We start from the raw sequence: 22,362 nt of genomic DNA, 5'->3' as shown, positions 1-22,362 counted from the left end.
ATGCAGTGTGTTTCTCTGAGCTCTCTCCTGAGGAAAACACCATGGCCAACCAGGCGTCAGCCTCTGGTTCTAAGCCTGGCTCCACCAGCTCCCAGCTGTGGGGCCTTGGGCTACCTGCATCCTTGTTTCTCACATCTGTAAAAAATGCTGCACCTGGCTACTCTGAGAGTCGTATATGTGAAGACACCTTGTAAACATAGGATACTGCTTTGGAAACATAGAACACTGTTACCACTATTCTTAATAACATCTTTACATCAAAGATGCTGGTGTATGACCACATGAGTGTCTGTGCTGCCATTTCTGCAGAATTGAAAGCTCTCTGAAACAATTCTAAGTCGATTTTGAATGTGTGGGGGAAATACTCTCAGGGGATCCCTGAGAAAATAATGGCTGTTTCACTGACTGGCAGGGGGACCTGAGCCTTTGGAATTAACTCCAAGTATGCCCACAGTCAGGCCTCAGTTACTGCATGGAAGGGACCTGAGTGGTCCTCCTCCCTCCCCTCCTGTGTCCCCCACAGCTGGTTTGTTGGAACCTGGTTTGTGAGGCTCACTGTGCCCTCAGAGCCAAGTCTCACCTTCTTGAGAAGGAGGGCCCTTTATAACATCATCACTGTTTCTCAGATCAGGGCACAGTAGACACTGGAGGAGGAAGGTCTTTTCATAAAGACAATGCAAAATGGCAAAAAGCTGCTATGATTCAGGTTACCCTTTTAAGGGGACTTGTAACTTATTCATCACAGTAACACCACTACAGATTTGGGGGAAAATATGGGCAAAACAAATGATTTATTTATTCAGGGTCCAAATCACCACTGGAACCCACTTGGAGTTGAACCCCATGAGTAAGCCCTGTCCTCCAGGGACCCCCAGCCTTGGGTGGGGAAGCCCCCTGCTGATTGAGACTTGGACCCACCATGAAGTTGTATGTTATACGCCTATAAAGTAGCCACCCAGGGGAGCTGGTGAAAGGGACTTTTCCATTTTCTTTCCTAAAGGAGGCAGACAGAGTCTCAATCAGCCCCACCCTTTGCAGCCGTGTGGCCTGAGGAAGTGAACTTAGTCCAGCTTTAGTTTCTTCATCTGTCAAGTGGGTCACCTGCCCACCTCATCTGGTTGTTGAGGGGACTGCATAAGCTAGTCGTACAAGGTGTGGGCAGACCTCAACAAAGGGCAAGTCCTTCTTGTCCTCTGCGGAAACCACTGCTGAGTAAACCCTGCCCTTTCAAAGCAAAAGTAAAACAACATCCCAGGAAAGCCACCTACCCGTGCTCCTCTCTGTGGGGATAAACTGGTATCCTGTGTGTGACCGAAGAGGAAGGCACGTGTGTGCTCCGCATACAGGGCAGCTGTTGAGAGTTTTCAGCCGGGGACCCTGCTGCTGTTGTCACCGTGTACGTTAGAGACCACGTGTACGACTGCATTGCTCCTGCAAAGATAAGCGAAGATGCATCATCACCAGCAGTTCTCACTCCCCCAGTTCTTCTCTAGCATGCTAGTGGTTTCCCACTGCTCTCTAGCTGAAAGCCAGAATCTTTACACATCCTGTGTCTTGGTTCTTGCTGACCTTACCAGAAGCATCCCTCACTCCCTGTTTTTGTACCTCTGATCCAGCCACCATAGCTTTTTTTCATTTTTCCGGAGTACCACAGTTCTCAGCACCACAAGGCCTTTACACATGCCTTTGCATAGCCATTTCCATTGCCTGGAACCCTCAGTCTTCCCTAAGTACTCACTCATTCTTCCTATTTCAATATGAAGAAGCTGTCTCCTAACCCCAGATCCCATTAAGTCAGGTCCCATACAGCATGATTGTGCCTACCACAATTTATAACCTTACAGCCATTCATGAGTGTGATTGAATTAATGTCTGAACCCCCTCCCCACCAGACTGTCAGCTACATGAGGGTAGGGGCCTTGCCTATATTGCCCACCACTGGGTCACCAGTGCTTAGTACAGAGACTGGTGGCCAAAGGGTTTTCAATGAAAATTTTAAAAGAAAAAGGAGAATCCTTGCATCCCTGGGATAAAGCCCACTTGGTCATGATGTATGATCTTTTTAATATGTTGTTGGATTTTGTTTGCTAGAATTTTGTTGAAAATTTTTGCTTCTATATTCATCAGTGATATTGGCCTGTAGTTGTCTTTTTGCATGGCATCTTTGTCTGGTTTTGGTATTAGGATGATGGTGGTCTCATAGAATGAGTTTGGCAGTTTACCTTCCTCTGCAATTTTCTGGAAGAGTTTGAGTAGAATAGGTGTTAGCTCTTCTCTAAATTTTTGGTAGAATTCACCTGTGAAGCCATCTGGTCCTGGGCTTTTGTTTGTTGGAAGATTTTTTATTACAGTTTTGATTTCCATACTTGTCATGGGTCTGTTAAGATTTTCTATTTCTTCCACATTAACAAATTGAAAGATTAAAAAACATATGATTATCTCAATAGATGCAGAGAGAGACTTTGACAAAATTCAACGTCCATTTATGATAAAAATCTTCCAGAAAGCAGGCATAGAAGGAACATACCTCAACATAATAAAAGCCGTATATGATAAACTCATAGCAAACATTATCCTCAATGGTGAAAAATTGAAAGCATTTACCCTAAAGTCAGGAACAAGACAAGGGTGCCTACTCTCACCACTACTTTTCAACATAGTTTTAGAAGTTTTAGCTATAGCAATCAGAGAAGAAAAAGAAATAAAAGAAATCCAGACTGGAAAAGAAGAAGTAAAACTCTCACTGTTTGCAGATGACATGATCCTCTACATAGAAAACCCTGAAGACACCATACTTAGGAATAAATCTACCTAAAGGAACAAAAGACCTATATATAGAAAACTATAAAACACTGATGAAAGAAATCAAAGATGACACAAATAGATGGAGAAATATACCATATTCATGGATTGGAAGAATAAATATAGTGAAAATGAGTATACTACCCAAAGCAATCTATAGCTTCAGTGCAATCCCTATCAAGCTACCAATGGTATTTTTCACAGAACTAGAGCAAATAATTTCACAATTTGTATGGAAATACAAAAAACTTTGAATTGCCAAAGCAATCTTGAGAAAGATGAATGGAAATGGAGGAATCAACCTGCATGACTTCAGACTATACTACAAAGCTACAGTCATCAAGACAGTATGGTACTGGCACAAAGTCAGAAATATAGATCAATGGAACAAAACAGAAAGCCCAAAGATGAATCCACGCACCTATGGACACCTTATCTTTGACAAAGGAGGCAAGAATGTACAATGGAGAAAAGACAGTCTCTTTAACAAATGGTGCTGGGAAAACTGGTCAACCATCTGTAAAAGAATGAAACTAGAACACTTTTTAACACCATACACAAAAATAAACTCAAAATGGATTAAAGATCTAAATGTAAGGCCAGAAACTATAAAACTCCTAGAGGAAAACACTCTCTGACATAAATCACAGCAGGATCCTGTATGACCCACCTCCCAGAGTAATGGAAATAAAAGCAAGAATAAACAAATGGGACCTAATTAAACTTAAAAGCTTTTGTACTACAAAGGAGACTATAAGGTGAAAAGACAGCCTTCAGAATGGGAGAAAGTAATAGCAAACTAAACAACTGACAAAGAATTAATCTAAAAAATATACAAGCAGCTCATGCAGCTAAATACCAGAAAAATAAATGACCCAATCAAAAAATGGGCCAAAGAACTAAACAGACATTTCTCCAAAGAAGACATAACAGATGGCTAACAAACACATGAAAAGATGCTCAACATCACTCATTATCAGAGAAATACAAATCAAAACCACAACGAGGTACCATCTCATGCCAGCTATCAATAAGTCTACAAACAATAAATGCTGGAGAAGGGGCAGAGAAAAGGGAACCCTCTTACACTGTTGGTGGGAGTGCAAACTGGTACAGCCACTATGGAGAACAGTGTGGAGATACCTTGAAAAACTGGAAATAGAACTGCCATATGACCCACAATCCCGCTGCTGGGCATACACACTGAGGAAACCAGAATTGAAAGAGACACGTGTAACCCAGTGTTTATCACCACACTGTTTACAATAGCCAGGACATGGAAGCAACCTAGATGTCCACTGGCAGACGAATGGATAAGAAAGTTGTGGTACATAAGCACAATGGACTATTACTCAGCTATTAAAAAGAATGCATGGGAATCAGTTCTAATGAGGTGGATGAAACGAGCCTATTATACAGAGTAAAGTAAGTCGGAAAGAAAAACACCAATACAGTATATTAACACATATATATGGAATTTAGAAAGATGGTAACAATGACCCTATATGCGAGACAGCAAAAGAGACACAGATATAAAGAACAGACTTTTGGACTCTGTGGGAGAAGGTGAGGGTGTGATGATTTGAGAGAATAGCACTGAAACATGTATATTACCATATATGAAATAGATCACCAGTCTAAATTCGATACATGAAACAGGGCACTCAAAGCCAGTGTACTGGGACAACCCTGAGGGATGGGATAGGGAGGGAGGTTGGGGGGTGGTTCAGGATAGGGGACACATGTATACCCATGCCTGATTCATGTCACTGTATGGCAAAAACCACTACAATATTGTAAAGTAATTAGCCTTCAATTAAAATAAAATTTTTTTTTAAAAAAGAAGAAAAAGGGAAAACAAGAAGAAAAAAAAGATTGAAGAACAGAGAGAGGACAAAGAAAGCTCAGGCGATGGAGCTCCAATGGGCTCTCCAAATAACGTCTCAAGACTCAACTCAACAGGTGTTAAGGATCCAACAAATTGCTTTAAACAAATGTAAGGAGATTATTGGGCTCCACCTACCCAGGTCTTTTTGAAGATTATTAGACAGTGACCTTAATGTTGACCTAGTCCATACATACTACTAATTCCCTTAATTTGCTTTTTAATTGGATACCTTGAAAGTGCTAGGGATTGGGGAAAGAACCTGACAAAATTTAAAACCTTCAAGAGGCTTAGGAACTTTATGAGATGGTGAGAATAAAAAAGGGTAATTTAAGAAATCACTAATAGTGATAATAAATTCATCAACTTAATTTCTGATAAGTGTTAGAATGTTGATACAATAGAAATGATTAAACCGATTTTGAAGGGTACTGGGAATAGGATTAGACACCTCCTTTTAGGCACATGGAAGACTAAAGAACTTGTTAAACGGAGGTCATTTTTAAGGTGAAATAAATCACTGCAGATGGTGATTGCAGCCGTGAAATTAAAAGATGCTTACTCCTTGGAAGGAAACTTGTGACCAACCTAGACAGCATATTAAAAAACAAAGACATTACTTTGTCAACAAAGGTCCATCTGGTCAAGGCTATGGTCTTTCCAGTGGTCATGTATGGATGTGGGAGTTGGACTATAAAGAGAGCTGAGCGCAGAAGAATTGATGCTTTTGAGCTGTGGTGTTGGAGAAGACTCTTAAGGGTCCCTTGGACTGCATGGAGATCCAACCAATCCATCCTAAGGGAAATCTGTCCTGGGTATTCATTGGAAGGACTGATGTTAAAGCTGAAACTCCAGTTGGCCACCTGATGCAAAGAGCTGACTCATTTTAAAAGACCCTGATGTTGGGAAAGATTGAAGGCAGGAGGAGAAGGGGACGACAGAGGATGAGATGGCTGGATAGCATCACCAACTCAATGGACATGAGTTTGGGTAAACTCCAGGAATTGGTGATGGACAGGGAGGCCTGGAGTGCTGCAGTTGATGGGGTTGCAAAGAGTCGGACATGACTGAGCGACTGAACTGAACTGAACTGAAAAGAGAAAACTTTGGTCCTCCAATCTTGTACTTTCTGCAGCAGACCATTTTTATCTTGAAATTCTTCTGGGAAGATAAAGAAAAGGTTTTCATTTAAAAGTGGAATTCTACCATAATGTCTCTTTGCTCTGGGTCCTAGTTCTGCCACGCACTGGTTGTCAGATCTTGAGCTAGCCTCTTAAAATTTATATGCCTTTATTTCATCATCTGTAAATTAGCAATAGATACACCTATCTTGTGTGACTGTTATGAGGATTAACTCTGATAATATATGTCAAAGAGCCTGGCATGTGGTAGGCTTTTAATGTTATTCAAGCACTCTTATGAACTCAGGTATTCTTCTATAAGACTTTTTTTTTTTTTTGGCCGTTTCATGCCATCGGCAGGATCTTAATTTCCTGATCTGGCCCCCTGCATTGGGAGCATGGTGTCTTAACTACTGGACCACCGGGGAAGTCTCATATCAGATTTTATTAAAGTAAACATTTCTTTATTTCCCATTTCAGATTCCAAAGAAGACAAGTTTCTTGGGTCACATTCTGTCATTAGGGATGAAATGTTTGAATAGCAACAGTGACTTAACTAACAATGAGTAAACTTCTAAACTCATGTCTTTCTGCAAAATCACAAAATCCTTATCCACCAGTACAGCTAAAAGTACCCCTTTCTTGTTTAGACATCAATACCATATTTCCCCCTGCAAAGATAATGACTTTAGCAGGCTATATGCTAGCTGTCATTTATAATAAATGCAAGAAGACTGGAAGGAAAAATAAATAAATAAAATGCCTGTGTCTCAGATGATTGGATTATGGGTGACTGCTGTCCTCTGTATTTTGAACTTCATATAAAATCATATAATTTATAATTTAAAGTACCCTTTTTATTAAAAACAGGTTATTGCTGAGAACGGTTTTAATATTTTATCTTCTTTTGGTTTATCTGCATTTTTCTATAAAGAATGTATATTGCCTCTGTGAAAAGAAAAGCATTATTAAAATATATTAAGCAAATTTCACAATTAGAAACGGAATTGGAGGGGGTGAGAAGTTTGGGCAAACAATGAACCAGCCACAGCAAGCAAGTAATTAACCCTTCAAGCCCCTGGGCCCTCAGGAGAGCAGAGTGAGGTCAGTGGGTATTTAAAAGGGGCAACCAAGGAAGCCAAAGGATTTTCTCCCCCCACCCACCCTCAAGCAGTAGGAAGACGCAGTGAGAATAGCCATCACCTGAGAGAATGCAGAAGTTACTTTTGTGTGAGTTTCTGGAGCACGGCAACTGCTCCTTATTCATCTCTGTATCCCCAACAGAGGGTCTGCCAAATAGTAGGTGTTCAGTAAATTTTTGTTCCATTGAATTTGTTGTTGAAGGAGTAAATGCTGCTAGAAATAGACATTATCAAACAAAAAGCTAGTGGAACTCTTGGAAAAATGGGCTCCTGTGGTCTGGGAAACAAAACCCCTAAATGGCCATGTGCCAGCAAGCTAACAGATGCACTCAGGCAGGCTTAAGCAGATTAACACCTACTGGCTTGGGTGAGAAACCCTCTCTGCCTAGGGAGCAGAAAAGAACACCCCTTGCATTCCCTTTCCTACCGGTGGGACCTCCAGTGAGAATTGCTGCTGCTGCTTCTTCAAGGAAACTAATAAAAGAAAATCTGTGCAGTTAACAGTTTGTGCCTCATTTCTAAGACAGCTCTAATGCTTTTTATTTGTTGGTAAAACAATAACGAACCTTCCCTGTTTGTCTAATTTCCGTATCTTTCTCTTCTTCTCCCCTCCCCGGTCCACCACCTCTAATTAAAAGTCTGAGAATAGTGGTGAATGTCCTTGATCTTTGAGAATCCTCTAAAGATCCTATAGGATTTGAGAATGCTGTAATGATAGTTGTTGTCCATGTGATAATATTGTAACTACTGGAGAGGAATACTTTCCTTCCTTCCCATCCTCAATAAAACATTCTTCTACCCTGCGTTTTTTATATGTGTGATCTTTTTTTCTTGTAAGGGGTTGCTTTAAAAAGAGGGTGCCTCGGGACAGGGAGGATGGTTAGAATATAATAGGAAATCAATAATGAATTTGTTAAATGAATGAATGATCATCCAACATAGACCAGGCCTCACGTTAGTTTCTTTTTATATATTGATTCATCGAATCATCACAACAACCTTTTGAAGTAAGTAGTATTACCACCTTTTTCAGGTGAGAAAGTTGAGGCCCAAAACTTGGTCAGGTGAGTGGCAGAGGGGGATCAGAACCCAACAGTAACAATTGCTTCTCACACTTGAGTGTGCATTTGGATCACTTGGAGATCTTGTTAAAATGCAAATCTGATTTGGTTGGGAGACTGGGAGTTGAGCCATCAATTCTGCATGTATAACAAGCTGCTAAATGATGACAAGATTCTAAGTGATCCCTCAGACTGCAAGGAGATCCAACCAGTCCATCCTAGAGGAAATCAGTCCTGAATATTCATTGGAAGGACTGATGCTGAAGCTGAAACTCCAATACTTTGGCCACCTGATGCGACGAACTGACTCACTGGAAAAGACCCTGATGCTGGGAAAGATTGAAGGCAGGAGGAGAAGGGGGGATGACAGAGGATGAGATGGTTGAATGGCATCGCCAACTCGATGGACATGAGCTTGAGCAAGCTGCGGGAGTTGGTGATGGATAGGGAAGCCTGATATGCTGCAGTCCATGGGATTGCAAAGAGTCGGACACGACTGAGCAACTGAACTGAAATGATGACAATGCTCTGGTCCACGGAGCACACTCTGAGCAGTGAGCCTCCAGGAAACATGCCTCCTATCACGTGTTTCACATGTTCGGGGCCATTACAGATCACAAGTTGTGACTCCGGTACAGACTTGTGAACATTTAAACTGCTTCCTAGTCTATCTGGCCATACCCTTCCTTCAGGTCTTGGACTAAATCACATGAACCTTTTCCCCACAAGGCTTCTATGAACCATCACAGATGTTGCTCAGGTTTTGGGCCAACCTAAGCCTTTCTTAGTACCCTCCTGAGAAATAAGCTCCTAGAAGTACATCTAGATTCTAGAGCTGCCTGCCCTGTACAGTAGCCAGTAGAAATTTAAATTCACTAAAATTAAATACAATTAAAAATTCAGTTCCTTCATTGTGCTAACTGCATTCAGTTACTCAGTGGCCCCAAGTGACTGGTGTCTACTGTTTTGGACAGCTCAGGTTAAAGAAAAAAAAAAAAAAAAAAGAGTTCCCATCATCACAGAAAGTTCTATTTGGATAGGATTGCTTGAGAGTATTTGACACTAAACAAACATTTCCCATAACATTCAAAACTGAGAAGAGAAAGATTTTACATCTAACTCCACCCCCACTGGCTATCATCTATCCTAAAGGTAGTTGTGCTTAAGAAGAATATTTTCTAAGTTGAAAAGCTCATCTGTTTGAATTACACGTTACCAATAGTTCCGTGGCCAAAATGAGACTGACAAAACTGATGAGGGGCAGCAAATGAATCAGCTCCCAGAGAGAGAAGTTGGTTCATGACCTGGCCTCTGTGCATCTCTGCAGCTTCCTCTCCTGTACCCTCCCCCTCATTTATACCCACCAGTCAGTCCTCACTATGCCAGGCTCTCTTCTGCCTCAAACCTGTACACATGCTGTACTCTACTACTTAAAATGATCTTTTCTTCTCCCCAGTCTTTATGTGGCTAGCCCCTTGTGACACTTCAGGTCTCAGACAAATGTCACATCTTCAGAGAGGCCCCCTCTGACCACCCAATTAAGATGATGCCACTATAGCATTTATGACCATTTGAAATTATATAGTTACCTGATGCTTAACTTCCATATTGACTCTCTTACCCACTAGAATATAAGTATCATGAGGACAGCAACTGCACCTGTTCTTTTTTTTTTTTTCCCTTCACTTTTGTACCCTAGGACACGGCACAGATTAGACATGGAATTACTTGTGGCTGAATGAATGACCAAATGAATGAACAAACATATCTAAAGATCCCAACATGAAGCCAAGACCTTGGTGGTGTGAAGTCAGGGGCAGATTAAACAATCTATTTTCAATGCCAGCTTCTATTTCCTAATCCTGTTCCTTTAGAGAAAAGGAAGCAACAGGGATGGAAGAGGAGGAATTCACTGGCAGGGACCATTCTGAGTTCTGTGAGTGAGTCAGGCGGCTCTGTGGCAGGGCTGTGGTGACCACCAGCTCCCACTCATTTCGGCTTCCCTCAGAATAACTGAGCTTTTGTTATTTGGAAAGACTAGGGGCCAGTTATCTTTGTTACATCCTCAACGGATGCAGAGAAAACGCAGCTGGGCAGGCCAGATGTTCTACAGTTAGGGCTATTTATGAGGAATTTGCCTCTATTTCTTTAGGCATCCTAGCATCTCAGTGATTTAATTTGCTGGTTTTGTGTTGTAGGGAACCCATGATGGGAAGTTGAAAACATGAGTTTAATAGTTAACTTTTATTGTCATTGCTGAAAGAGGGCATACTTAAAATGACATTATAAATGAGCTCTTAGAATTCTTCCGTGGCCTGACCTGGAGAGAGTGGGATTTTAACGTTTTGCTTTTAAAGACATTCAAGAATTGCAGCCCAGTGTCATGTTAAGTGGGCTGCTCAGTTTGGAACCACCTGCCATGCTCCTCAGGCGGAGAAGCGCCAGTTTTCCTTAAAGTAAGCTAAGGTTTCTGAACCTTGCTGGGTCATGAGGGAGCTGGCATGCCACCAACATTAGGGGGAAAAAAAGGATAAATGGGCTTGATTCTGCCTTGTGGAAATCTTAAAATGGAACCATTTACGCAGTCTCTCAAGGCATTGCCATAGACTCTGACATACCCAGTCAAAACTGGCCGTGCATCATGTGCAATTCGAGGTGCTTGATATGCCTTTCCTTTTCCCTCTGACTTTTAAAAACAATGAATAAATACCATCTTAAAACATATTTAGGGCTTCTCTGGTGGTCTAGTGGTTGAGAATCCACCTGCCAGTGCAGGGGACACAGGTTCCATCTCTGGTCCAGGAGGTCCATCAAAGGACCATCTCTGGTCCACATGCCACGGAGCATCTAAGCCTGTGTGCCGTAACTACCGAGCCTGTGCTCTATAGAGTCCACGAGCTGCAACAAGAGAAGCCACCACAGTGAGAAGCCTGTGCACTGCAAGGAGAAGCAGACCCTGCTTGCCATAACTAGAGAAAGCCGGGGCACAGCAATGAAAACCCAGTACAGCCAGAAATACATATGTAAATAAATCTTTTTAAAAAACATATTTAGAAATCCATATAGGGATGGACAGAGCACTACATACAGATAAAGGTGGGACGTGGTTTTCCTAGTGAGTCATAGCTCATTCTCACCCTACTTTGTATTCCTTGTATCAAAGGATCCCCAAAGGTTATGTGCAATGAATTAATGTTCTTTTTGTGCTCACCAAGCAGACATAATACTGTTCTCTTTTTCACAGCTGAAAAAATGAGGAAGTGTCCATCAACAGTGAGATGCTGGTTTGTGGAAGACCTGCAAACACCTGATTGGCTCTAATACTCAAGGAGCTGAACTTGATAATATGTACATCATCTGAGCAATGATATTCAGAGTGCTGGAAGCCCAACAGAGTCACTGAATCACACAAAATTTCATTTAAGATGTTAATAAGCTGTTTCACCCAAGAGTTGTTTTAATTTTTTCTACTTCTTTACTTCTTGCTTCCTGGTTTGGGTCCTTTTAAAAACAAAATGGTTTTGCTTTTTTTAAAAATTTTAACCACTTTTTGGAAAGTAATAGTATGTAAATCAAGCAATCATTTAAAGATAGAAATAAAAACTAACTGAGCATGAAAACCATATGCTGAGTTAAAAAAACATGACAAATGCATTTTAAAAGATTTCCAATAATTGTTTTCCAATGTACAATATTGTTCAGAAAATACACATATTCCCAAATTTAAGCCTACTGTAATAGATTTCCTAATGTTCAGGTGTATACCATGGATAACTCGTGCTTTATATTATAGAATCTATAAAACCATACATGTTGTTAGGAAATTATGCTTGTGGTTCTTCCAAGACCATGAGCCACAATGCATGCCAAGGTCCAGTCCAATTTAGCAATGGAGTATTTCAAAAGTGGTACTTGAGAAAAATATTACAGATAGTTTTATACAGGATGACATTTTTAATGCCCCCTGGAGATATCTGAGAACAAAGCTGGAATGTGCCAAAATCTTCAAAGGTTACAGTCATCTGAGGAGAACCTGTTTCACATTTGTATTTCTAAGAAGCTACTTTTACGACGCCTGAACACATTGCACAGAAATCTCTCAACACATTTATGATATTCCTGTGCCTTTGACTATCACACCTGCCATACCTCGAGGCCTCCACATTAGTACAAAGAAAGCCAGCGGCAGACTTGCGAGCTGGCTGAGAAAGATGATGAGATCCTAGAACTCTTTCCTTCACACTCCTCTTTCCCCTTACTGCCTTGGAGTCTTCTTGTTTGATCTGTTGCTAGGTTGACCAAAAGATTCCACTCAAATTGTTTCTGCTTCATAATGCACAGCTATCCCAGTTGCATAATTTCCCTGTTGATTTTAGAAGTATGGATGTTATCACTGGCTGACTGACGTGCTTGTCTGCCAGGCAGTAGGGGATGGGGGGTGGGGAGAGGTGTGTGCACGGGCAGGATTATTCAGGTAAGTGGCTTCTAGGTGCTCTCACTGCCCTTCCTTCCTGAGGAAGGAGACCCCCAATTCCAGCCTCCAAAGAACCCCTGAGCAGCAACAGAGCTTGAACAATGCTCAAGTTCTCATCCCATTTTATTTTCAGCGGATAAAGTTGTTCTTTTCTGCACAACTTTTCTTCCTGAGCCTTCTAAGCAGGAACTACAGCAACCCACTGTGGAGGGAAAAATGGGAGGGAAGTGGGAGGGAGTCAAATTCTTCGTCCTCAAAGTAGAAAATGAAATGCGATTTGAGGTGCATCTTCATAAATAAGGGCTTCCCCTGTGGCTCAGCAGTAAAGAGTTCGCCTGCAATGAAGGAGGCACAAGAGACACAAGAGACACGGTTCAAACCCTGGGTGGGGAAGATACCCTGGAGAAGGAAATGGTAACCCACTCCAGTATTCTTGCCTGGGAAATCCTGTGAATAGAGGAACCTGGTGGGCTACAGTCCCAAGGGTCGCAAAGAGTTGGACATGACTGAGCACACACGTATGTAAATAAATGTGGTGATGCTCACATTGAAATTTCCACTGAAGAGGAGGACTCTCTCCAGCTGTGGACCCAAAGTGAAACCACTGCTCCATCTAATGCCAGTTACGGACAACCCTGCTTCCCATCACTGCTCTGAAGAACCCGTCTCCTGAACTGTCCCTGACGAAGGGCCACTGGGGTGGTTAGCACGTTTTCTGTCCCTGGCAACATGGAAAAGAGGGCAGGCACCTTATAGGCTTTAAGCATCTGCTCATTTCCTCTCTAAGTAGCTCTGGCTCTGGAAACATTTGGGAAAGAATTAAACAAAAGTCTCCTGGGGTATATATTAATACTTGAAGTTCCCTGAAAATTACATGCTGTCTCTTGACTCCAAGCCTGTGCTTGGAATACCTTTTCTCTCATTATTTGGCTCCCCAGATCCTTCAAGTACAGGCTGGAGGCCCTGCTTTGTGCTCCTTAACTCTGACCTTTCTTCCAATTCAGCAGTCATTATAACTACTGTCTTGATCTTCAGAACCCTGTGCTGTGCTGTGCTTAGTTCCTCAGTCACGTCCAACTTTTTATGACCCCATGGACTGTATGTAGCTCACCAGGCTCTCTGTCCATGGGGATTCTCCAGGCAAGAATATTGGAGTGGGTTGCCAGCCCTCCTCTGGGGGATTTTCCCAACCCAGGGATCCCAATGCAGGTCTCTCTCCAGCATTGCAAGTAGATTTTTTACTGTCTGAGCCACCAGGGAAGCCCAAGAATACTGGAATGGGTAGCCTATCCCTTCTCCAGGTGATCTTCACAACCTGGGAATTGAATCAGGGTCTCCTGCATTGCAGGCTGATTCTTTACCAGCTGAGCTACCAGAGAAGCCCCATCAGAACCCTGGCATCTAACAATAAACTCCCAGGGGTAGGCACCACAGTTCACCTGTTTGTATCACCAACTTCTGAAGTGTTTAGCTCATAGAAGCCACTTGAGAAATATCTATTGGATAAGTTCAGTTCAGTTGCTCAGTCGTGTCTGACTCTTTGCGACCCCATGAACTGCAGCACGCCAGGCCTCCCTATCCATCACCAACTTCCGGAGTTTACTCAAACTCAAGTCCATTGAGTTGGTGATGCCATCCAACCATCTCATCCTCTGTTGTCCCCTTCTCCTCCTACCCTCAATCTTTCCCAGCATCAGGATCTTTTCAAGTGAATCAGCTCTTCACATCAGGTGGCCAAAATATTGGAGTTTCAGCTTCAACATCAGTCCTTCCAATGAACACCCAGGACTGATCTCCTTTAGGATGGATTGGTTGGATCTCCTTGCTGTCCAAGGGACACTCAAGAGTCTTCTTCAACACCACAGTTCAAAAGCATCAATTCTTCAGTGCTCAGCTTTCTTTACAGTCCAACTCTCACATCCATACATGACTACTGGAAAAACCATAGCCTTGACTAGACAGACCTTTGTTGGCAAAGTAATGTCTTTCCTTTTTAATCTGCTGTCTAGGTTGGTCATAACTTTCCTTCCAAGGAGTAAGCATCTTTTAATTTTATGGCTGCAATCACCATCTGCAGTGATTTTGGAGCCCCCCAAAATAAAGTCTGCCACAGTATCTATTGGATAAATGAATAGATAGATAGACGTGTGACTGAATGAACAGATAAAAGACAGGACCTAAACACAACAATCTCATCCTATTTGATCTTCACAAACACATAATTTCATTCCCCGTGTATTTTAATTGGAACTGTGATGTAACTAAGCCCACGTTATGAGGGTCTGGAGCAAGATTCTAACCTGGAGGGAATGCAGCTCCAGAGTCACTGTGGACGCCCGTGAGGGGTAGGGAAGGCCTGAACCTGGTGGCAGCAGTGCACTGGAAGGAATGGTCAGTCAAGCTCTGGGTTAGAACAGCTGGCCTTGGGAGATGTGGAGGAGAATGCCATCTGTCTCCCCCAAATCTGTCCCCCTTCCCGCCTGGGGGCTCACTATCCACATATCCCACCTCTGTGTGCAGGTACATGAGGCCATGTGACAAAGTCCTCACTGAGAGAATGTAAGTGGAAGTGGCACGTGCCGCCTTCAGGCCAGGGCTTCTATCAGTGGCTTTTTCCTCCTTCAGGTCCACTTTCCATTTCTCTCAGCTGTTGCAGACTTAACAAAGCCCAAAGCCAGTGGTCCTCAAACTAGTCAGCCTCACCATCACCTGGAGGCTTCTTGAGCAAATGGCTGGGCCCCACCCTAGAGTTTCTTTTTTTTTAAAAAAAAATTTATTTATTTGGCTGATCCAGGTCTTAGTTGCAGCACTTGGGATCTTTGATCTTCGTTGTGGTGTTCGGGATCTAGTTCCCTGGCCAGGGATCGAATCTGGGCCCCCTGCATTGGAAGCATGGAGTCTTAGCCACTGGACCACCGGGAAAGTCACCGCCCAGACTTTCTGATTCAGTAGGTCTGTGATGGGCTCTGATAACAAGCATTTCCAAAAAGTCGCAAGGTGATGCTCATACCACTGCTCCATGGACCACACTTTGAGAAGCAATGCCCTGGGGTATGGTGGAGCCCCACATTGAACATTCATTTTCAAATGAAAGGAACATTCATTTCCAAATGGTTGTATTAAAGACAGCCTCCTCTCTGACTGAGATACCCTGTGTGAAATAGATTCCCATCGTGTTAACTCCAGCCATGTTTGGGTCTGTTACTGTGGCTTAGCCTACCCTAGCTAATCCAGGAGGAGTTGAGGGAGAGGAGAGCTGATTCCCAGATTTGGTACTGGGGCAAATGGCAGAGTAGAAGAGCAGATTTGGGTGGAAAAGATAATGAGGGACTTCCCTGGTGGTCCAGTGGTTAAGAATCCACCTTGCATTGCAGTGGAGGCAGGTTTGACCCCTTGTCAGGGAACTAAGATCCCACATGCTGCAGAGCAACTAGGCCCACTCTCCGCAACTAGAGAGACCAGCTGCCACAACTACTGAGCTCACAAATCATGACTGGAGAGTCCATGTACCTTAACCAAGATCCCGCATGCCACAACTAAGGCCTGACACAGCCAAGTAAATATTTTAAAAATAAAAAAGGAAAGATAACGAATTATTATCACAGACTTACCAAGCTCTCCACTCCGCAGTCTGGTCTGTTCACCCGCACCCTCACCCAGGCCCATCCGGCAGAAAGTTGTCTCTGCCTTTCCTTCCTGTGTGCTCACTCTTCTATTAGCTGAGTCCTTCTTATCTTGAGGCTGCCTTTGAGTTTCACCCCTCTCCCAAAGGCTTCCCTCCTGCCTGCCCAGGGTTCTGGTGGGATGGACAGGGTCTGCTCCTCTCTCTGAACTCCTACAGCACTCTTGGCCACAGCCCTCATCTTATAGGCAATCCGAACACTAACCGCTTCTGTCTAGATAGTGCTGCACTGTTAACCAAGCACTTTGACTTTTCTTACCTCATCTAATTCCCATATTTCTAACCACATGAGAAAACCTAGAGGTGCACACAAACACACACCCATACACACATGCACTCTATTCATTATTATGTATTACCCAACACTTACTGCATATTCCACATACAATATATCATTTCCACAAGTCTTGAGAGCTAGGACATTTGCTGAATGACCGAATGAATAAATTTGTTTATGGCAACTGCTGACTCTGGTGCCTGCCGGGACTGGGAATTTAACTCTTTTCCACCCTTTACTTTTCCTTCTCCATAAAATGGGACAATAGTTACCTTGTAATCGAGTAAAAGAATTATGCTGAGGGTCCTTTGCTCATGGTAAAGTAACACTTAAATATTAACAACTAGCTATGATTATCCTTGTAACATTTCTTCCATTTTCAAGCATCTTGGCATGCAAGATCCTGTGGGATGTGACTTGAATTTACCTTCCCAGGCTTAAAACACGCCTTCATGACCCCCCATATTTTAGCCAGTTTACCATTCCCTGAAAGGGTCCCACACTTCCCGCCCCTGTGCATTTGCATACACTGTCCTCTGCCCAGAGGCCCTTCTGTAATACCTTTGTCAGTTAAAATCAAGTGTCAGCTCCCCGCTTCCTTGTGAGGTCTCCACAGCTAGATGGACTGTCCCCTTCCTTGGGGACCCACAGCATTAGCTCGAACCTTGCTTACTGCCCCGCCTACCTTAGTACTGCCACGGCTTCTCATATGGCTTCCTGTCTCCCCATTTTCCAGAGATACCTCTCAGTTTCTGGTTCATAGAGAACCCTTTCTCATTTTCCAAAATGTCTGTGCTCTGTGTTTTATATCATTTTAATCATGTCAGTGACTTAGTTTCTCTTTTTTGGTGGGGGAATCTGGAGATTTTATCATGTACTTAATCTGCCAACTTGAAAACAGAAGTATCAGAAGTATATGAGCAGATGAATAAATGGATAAATCCAGGAGGATACTCAGATGTTGGCACTGTTCTGGGAGGGCGCTGGAGGGAGAATGTTTTTCCGTAGAGCTCTGGATTTACACATCATCTCCCCACTCAGAGCCTTGGAGGGACGTTCATTACCTGTAGTGCTGAGGCCAGTGTACTCAGGCGATGGGTTGCTGACAGGGGAGGAGGGGGGCGGCACTTCCACTGACGCGGCAGACTTTGCTGGAGAAAATGATGGCACAGGTGAAGGGGTTGGCGGGGCAGCCTCTGTCAGGATTATCTCTTCTCGGACTTCTGCTGTGGGAAGAAGGGTGGATTCTTAGAGCCAAAGGTGAAGGCAAGTTATCCTTAAGGGACTTTTAAAAAGGAAATGTTCTTGTGGTATTTATCAAGTCACGTGCATGCTGTGTGCTCAGTCACTTCAGTCATGTCTGACTCTTTGCAACCCCATGAATTTTAGCCCGCCAGTCTCCTCCGTCCATGGGATTCTCCAGGCAAGAACACTGGAGTGGGTTGCCATTTCGTCCTCCAGGGGATCTTCCCGACCCAGGGATCTAACCCATGTCTCTTATATCTCCTGCATTGGTAGGCAGATTCTTTACCACTAATGCCACCTGGGAAGCCCCTATCATGTCACTCCTCTGCTTAAAATCTTTGATGGTTTCCCATCATCATGGTGGCACACGAGGCAATTCCTGCATACACACATGCCCACTCTCAAGAAGGAAAAGACTGTTGGTTTCCCACCGTCTGACCTGTTCACCAAAACTAAATTCTCTGGGATGTGGAGCTGAAGAAACACAGAGCACAGACGTAAGGATACAAGTCAATGTGAGAAAGAGGGCACGTCCCAGTGAAGTGCCAGCTTACCCGTGCTTCCTTCTCCCTTCATGGCTCGCATGAGCTCGTTGGCCCGCTCCTGGCAGTGCAGCGATTCTAACAGGTAGAGCACGTAGTCATCAAACATCAAGTGAATTAGATGAAAAGATCCTGGTAAGAGGAGATCCAAATGAAAGGTAAGCCATCTCAGCTCAGGTGTGCCCTCTGGTCTGGTTGACAACACATTGAGCAGTTGTCTGACCACCTGTCCCAGACCCTATCTCCCGCTCAGGTACGAATCACCTTGTTGTCAAGAGTTTGCTCTCCTTTGCCATCTCCTCTCCTAGCCTGGGGTTTAGCATAAGGTTAAGTGTTGGAGAAGACTCTTGAGAGTCCCTTGGACGGCAAGGAGATCCAACCAGTCCATCCTAAAGGAAATCAGTCCTGAATATGCATTGGAAGGACTGGTGCTGCAAATGAAATGCCAATACTTTGGCCACGTGATGCGAAGAACTGACTCATTGGAAAAGACCCTGATGCTGGGAAAGATTGAAGGTGGGAGGAGAAGGGGATGACAGAGGATGAGATGGTTGGATGGCATCACTGACTCTAGGACATGAGTTTGAGTAAGCTCCGGGAGTTGGTGAAAGACAGGGAGGCCTGGTGTGCTACAATCCATGGGGTCTCAAAGAGTTGGACATGACTGAGTGGACTGAAGTGTCTCAATTAATAAATTGAGCAAGTGAGTCTCTTCCTTGCTCAATTTATTAATAGGACATCATCAAAAATGGCACCTATTGAGCCATCTGTCAAAATGCATCTGAGCTCCTCCACTCACACTGTCCTCATCCTTGTCCAGGCACTCTTTACTTTGTTCAGCATTTCTGGACATAGTGTCTTGCATTTTCCTCTCTTCCACAAGCTTCTGACTCCCATGACTAGACTGTAAGGATATCCACAGCAGGGACTTTGTCTTCTAACTCACTGGTGTCTACCAACGTATGTGACATAATTCTAGGACGATAATCGATGTTTTAAGTTAGCAACAAATGAATTATTTCCTTGAGTGTTTCTGAGACCTCTGTTTACCACATGGTGCTTACAAAAGGTATTGCTTGAAAAGACTAGGTATCCTTAAGTAGTAGTCTTCATCTTAAACTTAGAGTAGATTATTTCATAAAGAGGGATATGAACAATCATTTTGGAAGATTTTTCCAATGTGTCAGACTTTGTGCTCAAAATATTATATTCAGTAATTCAGTTTCTATAACCACTTTGTAAAAGTAGGAGCTTTTATTTCTGTTCTGCAAAGTCAAGTTGTTCAAGATGACAGCATACATTACTTCAAAACCCTCATTTCTTGCATGTTGTGCTGCCTCCATGGACATGGATCCACATGTGGGACGGTACTCCATATCTGCAGTTGGAGAGAGGGGCCAAGCCCTCATCTCTAGTCCCATGTTTCCACCTCTCAAAGGGACATTTCCACATGGATATCCTGCTGTCCCGTGAAGTGTCCAACACTTCTCACTGACCTCTCCTTCCCCCATTTCCCTTGCTTTTTTTAGGGGCCTTCTGAGACTCCCCAGCATTATTTATCTCACGATCTGATCATCATCATCAACACCACTATGACTGCCATCACAGATTTATTGAACGCTCACTATATGCCAAGGACCTTGCTAAGCACTTAACAGAGAGTTCATTCTTTCAACAAAACTGTGAGATAGGTGGTATTATCCTCTCTTGTGCTGTACTCATTTGAAAAGACCCTGATGCTGGGAAAGATTGAGGGCAGGAGAAGGGGATGACAGAGGATTAGATGGTTGGATGGCATCACTGACTCAATGGACATGGGTTTGGGTTGACTCCGGGAGTTGGTGATGGACAAGGAGGCCTGGCGTGCTGCGGTTCATGGGGTCACAAAGAGTCGGACATGACTGAGCAACTGAACTGAACTGAACTGTGCTGTACTTAGTCACTTAGTCATGTCTGACTCTTTATGACCCCATGGACTGCAGCCCACCAGGCTTTTCTGCCCATGGGGATTCTTCAGGGAATGCTGGAGTGGGTTGCCATGCCCTCCTCCAGGGAATTTTCCCAACCCAGGGATTGAACCCCGGAGAAGGCAATGGCACCCCACTCCAGTACTCTTGCCTGGAAAACCCCATGGACGGAGGAGCCTGGTAGGCTGCAGTCCATGGGGTTGCTAAGAGTCGGACACGACTGAGCGACTTCACTTTCACTTTTCACTTTCATGCATTGGAGAAGGAAATGGCAACCCACTCCAATGTTCTTGCCTGGAGAATCCCAGGGACGGAGGAGCCTGGTGGGCTGCCGTCTATGGGGTCGCACAGAGTCGGACACGACTGAAGTGACTTAGCAGCAGCAGCAGCAGGGATTGAACCCAGGTCTCCTGCATTGCCGGTGGATTTTTTACCATCTGAGCCACCTGGGAAGCCCATTATACTCTCTTATGGATGAGGAAATGAGTCTCTTCATTGAAATTAAGCAGGGATTGGTCTCAGGTTGGTCTGGCTCCAAAACTCTGTTCCCCTTTCCCATATAGATCCATCCAGTTCAGTTTCCTCATAGCACAGATGGGAAGATTAAAGGATTTGGTCCTCAGAAGGGCCATGTGAGCTGGGTGCTATGCTTTTACAGGTCTCAGAAATAAGTTGATAAGGGCCAGTTTGGGGCTTTAGGATGGCGCTCCTCTTAGGTGGAATTTATTTTCTCCTTTTTAGTTGTACCTGGCTTCTTTGTGAACATGCACACACACACACACACACAACACCTTTCAGTTCAGATAGATTGATTCTTTTGGTCCAGAAATGCTACAGAATAAGATTCCTGGCTTAACGCTGAGGCCCCCAGATGCCCCCAGGTCATGCACATCTACTCCAGTCCCTCCACAGAGCTCCAGGACCATGTCCCCCATCTTGAACTTGGTCCCCATTCTTCCTCCATTCCCAGGGTGCTGTGTCTGTTCTTTGACCCCATTTGGAATTCAGAACGTTCAGGTGTTTTTGAGTCATTGTGAGATGCAGACTCCCACAACTAAACTTTCCATCCACTTTCCCAGAATGAGTCCTGTGAGCTGTAGGTAGAGCACGGTGGGTAACCGCGTGGGGCTGGATCAAACTGCCCAGGTTGAACTCCGGCTCTGCTACTTAGTAAGATTTGGATGAGTTGCTCCTTGGAAATGTTAGAAACAAAACCAGCCATTTACTGAGCTCTTGCTCTGTGGCAGCCACTGGGTTAACTGCTGGAAATTTACTACTGCATTAATCCTCATCACAAACATTTGAGATGATTGATACCCTCCTTCTACAAAGGAGGAAATTGAGGCTCAGATGGGTAAAGTTAACTGTCCAACGTCACACAGTTATTGTCAGACATGGGACTTGAACCCAAGTCTGACTGATTCTGAAGTTGTTCTTCAATCAGTTATGCAATAAGGTTCTCTGAGAGGGGAATAGTCAACTCTATTTTACAGAGGTGCCATAATGAAGAAAAGTACATGTGCTTAATGAACAGTGGCTAAGGTCTCTTTTGCTAGTAATGTTCTAAGATTAGAACATTCTAACGTTCTAAGTCCTATGGTGTGACTGTTCCATTCACAGAGTCAAAGAAGTCAAAAGACAGCAGCGTATACCAAAAAGTTCCAAAGGCTCTCCACAATGAAGAAGTATTTGCTGAGATGTGGCTCTAAGTCAACAAGGATAGACAGAAAGACATTATGAAACTGAATTAGAATGGAAAACCCTAGATAATAAAAATGGGTTTAGTAGTTTTAGCACAGACAGGCACCTCGGATCATCTACACAATACTCCTGTCTAATAGATAAAGAAACAAGATTTGATGAAGTGAAGACACTAAGATCACCCTCGTAGAAAATATCAGAGCTAGGCTTGGAGGCCAGTACTCCAGGGGAAGTGTTGATTTGGGGATTTAATCTCTCCTCCTAATGACTCTGATCAGCTACCCAACTGGTCTGATAATTTCAATCATCCCTCAAACAAGTAAAGTTTGTAGAGCTACTGCTGCTCGCTCACCACTGTGATAAGTGCTTTGAGTACAAAGGAAACTTCAAGCTCAGTCACTGACTCCACAAAAGCTACAGTGTCCTTGGTGAGCAGAAATCCATCCTTAAGATTATTAGGCAA

General features: G+C 43.6%; 1 protein-coding gene across 5 annotated transcripts in view; it reads right to left on the bottom strand.

Annotated features, from left to right (window-relative positions):
- RFX4 (regulatory factor X4) overlaps positions 1-22,362 on the bottom strand; it is a 172,666-nt gene that overhangs the window by 10,650 nt on the left and 139,654 nt on the right. For 4 of the 5 annotated variants that reach the window (XM_005206762.5, XM_059886540.1, XM_005206760.5 and 1 more), the window contains 3 exons: positions 18,244-18,363; positions 17,509-17,670; positions 1,269-1,431 (listed from right to left, as the gene is read on the bottom strand). In XM_005206762.5, the coding sequence (XP_005206819.1) occupies positions 1,269-1,431; positions 17,509-17,670; positions 18,244-18,363 (445 nt within the window). The remainder of the gene's footprint in view (positions 1-1,268; positions 1,432-17,508; positions 17,671-18,243; positions 18,364-22,362) is intronic. The other variant, XM_059886539.1, reaches the window with a different exon arrangement.

Source organism: Bos taurus, chromosome 5 (assembly GCF_002263795.3).
Source record: "Bos taurus isolate L1 Dominette 01449 registration number 42190680 breed Hereford chromosome 5, ARS-UCD2.0, whole genome shotgun sequence".
NCBI lineage: Eukaryota > Metazoa > Chordata > Mammalia > Artiodactyla > Bovidae > Bos > Bos taurus.
This window is presented reverse-complemented; position numbering and strand designations above follow the sequence as displayed.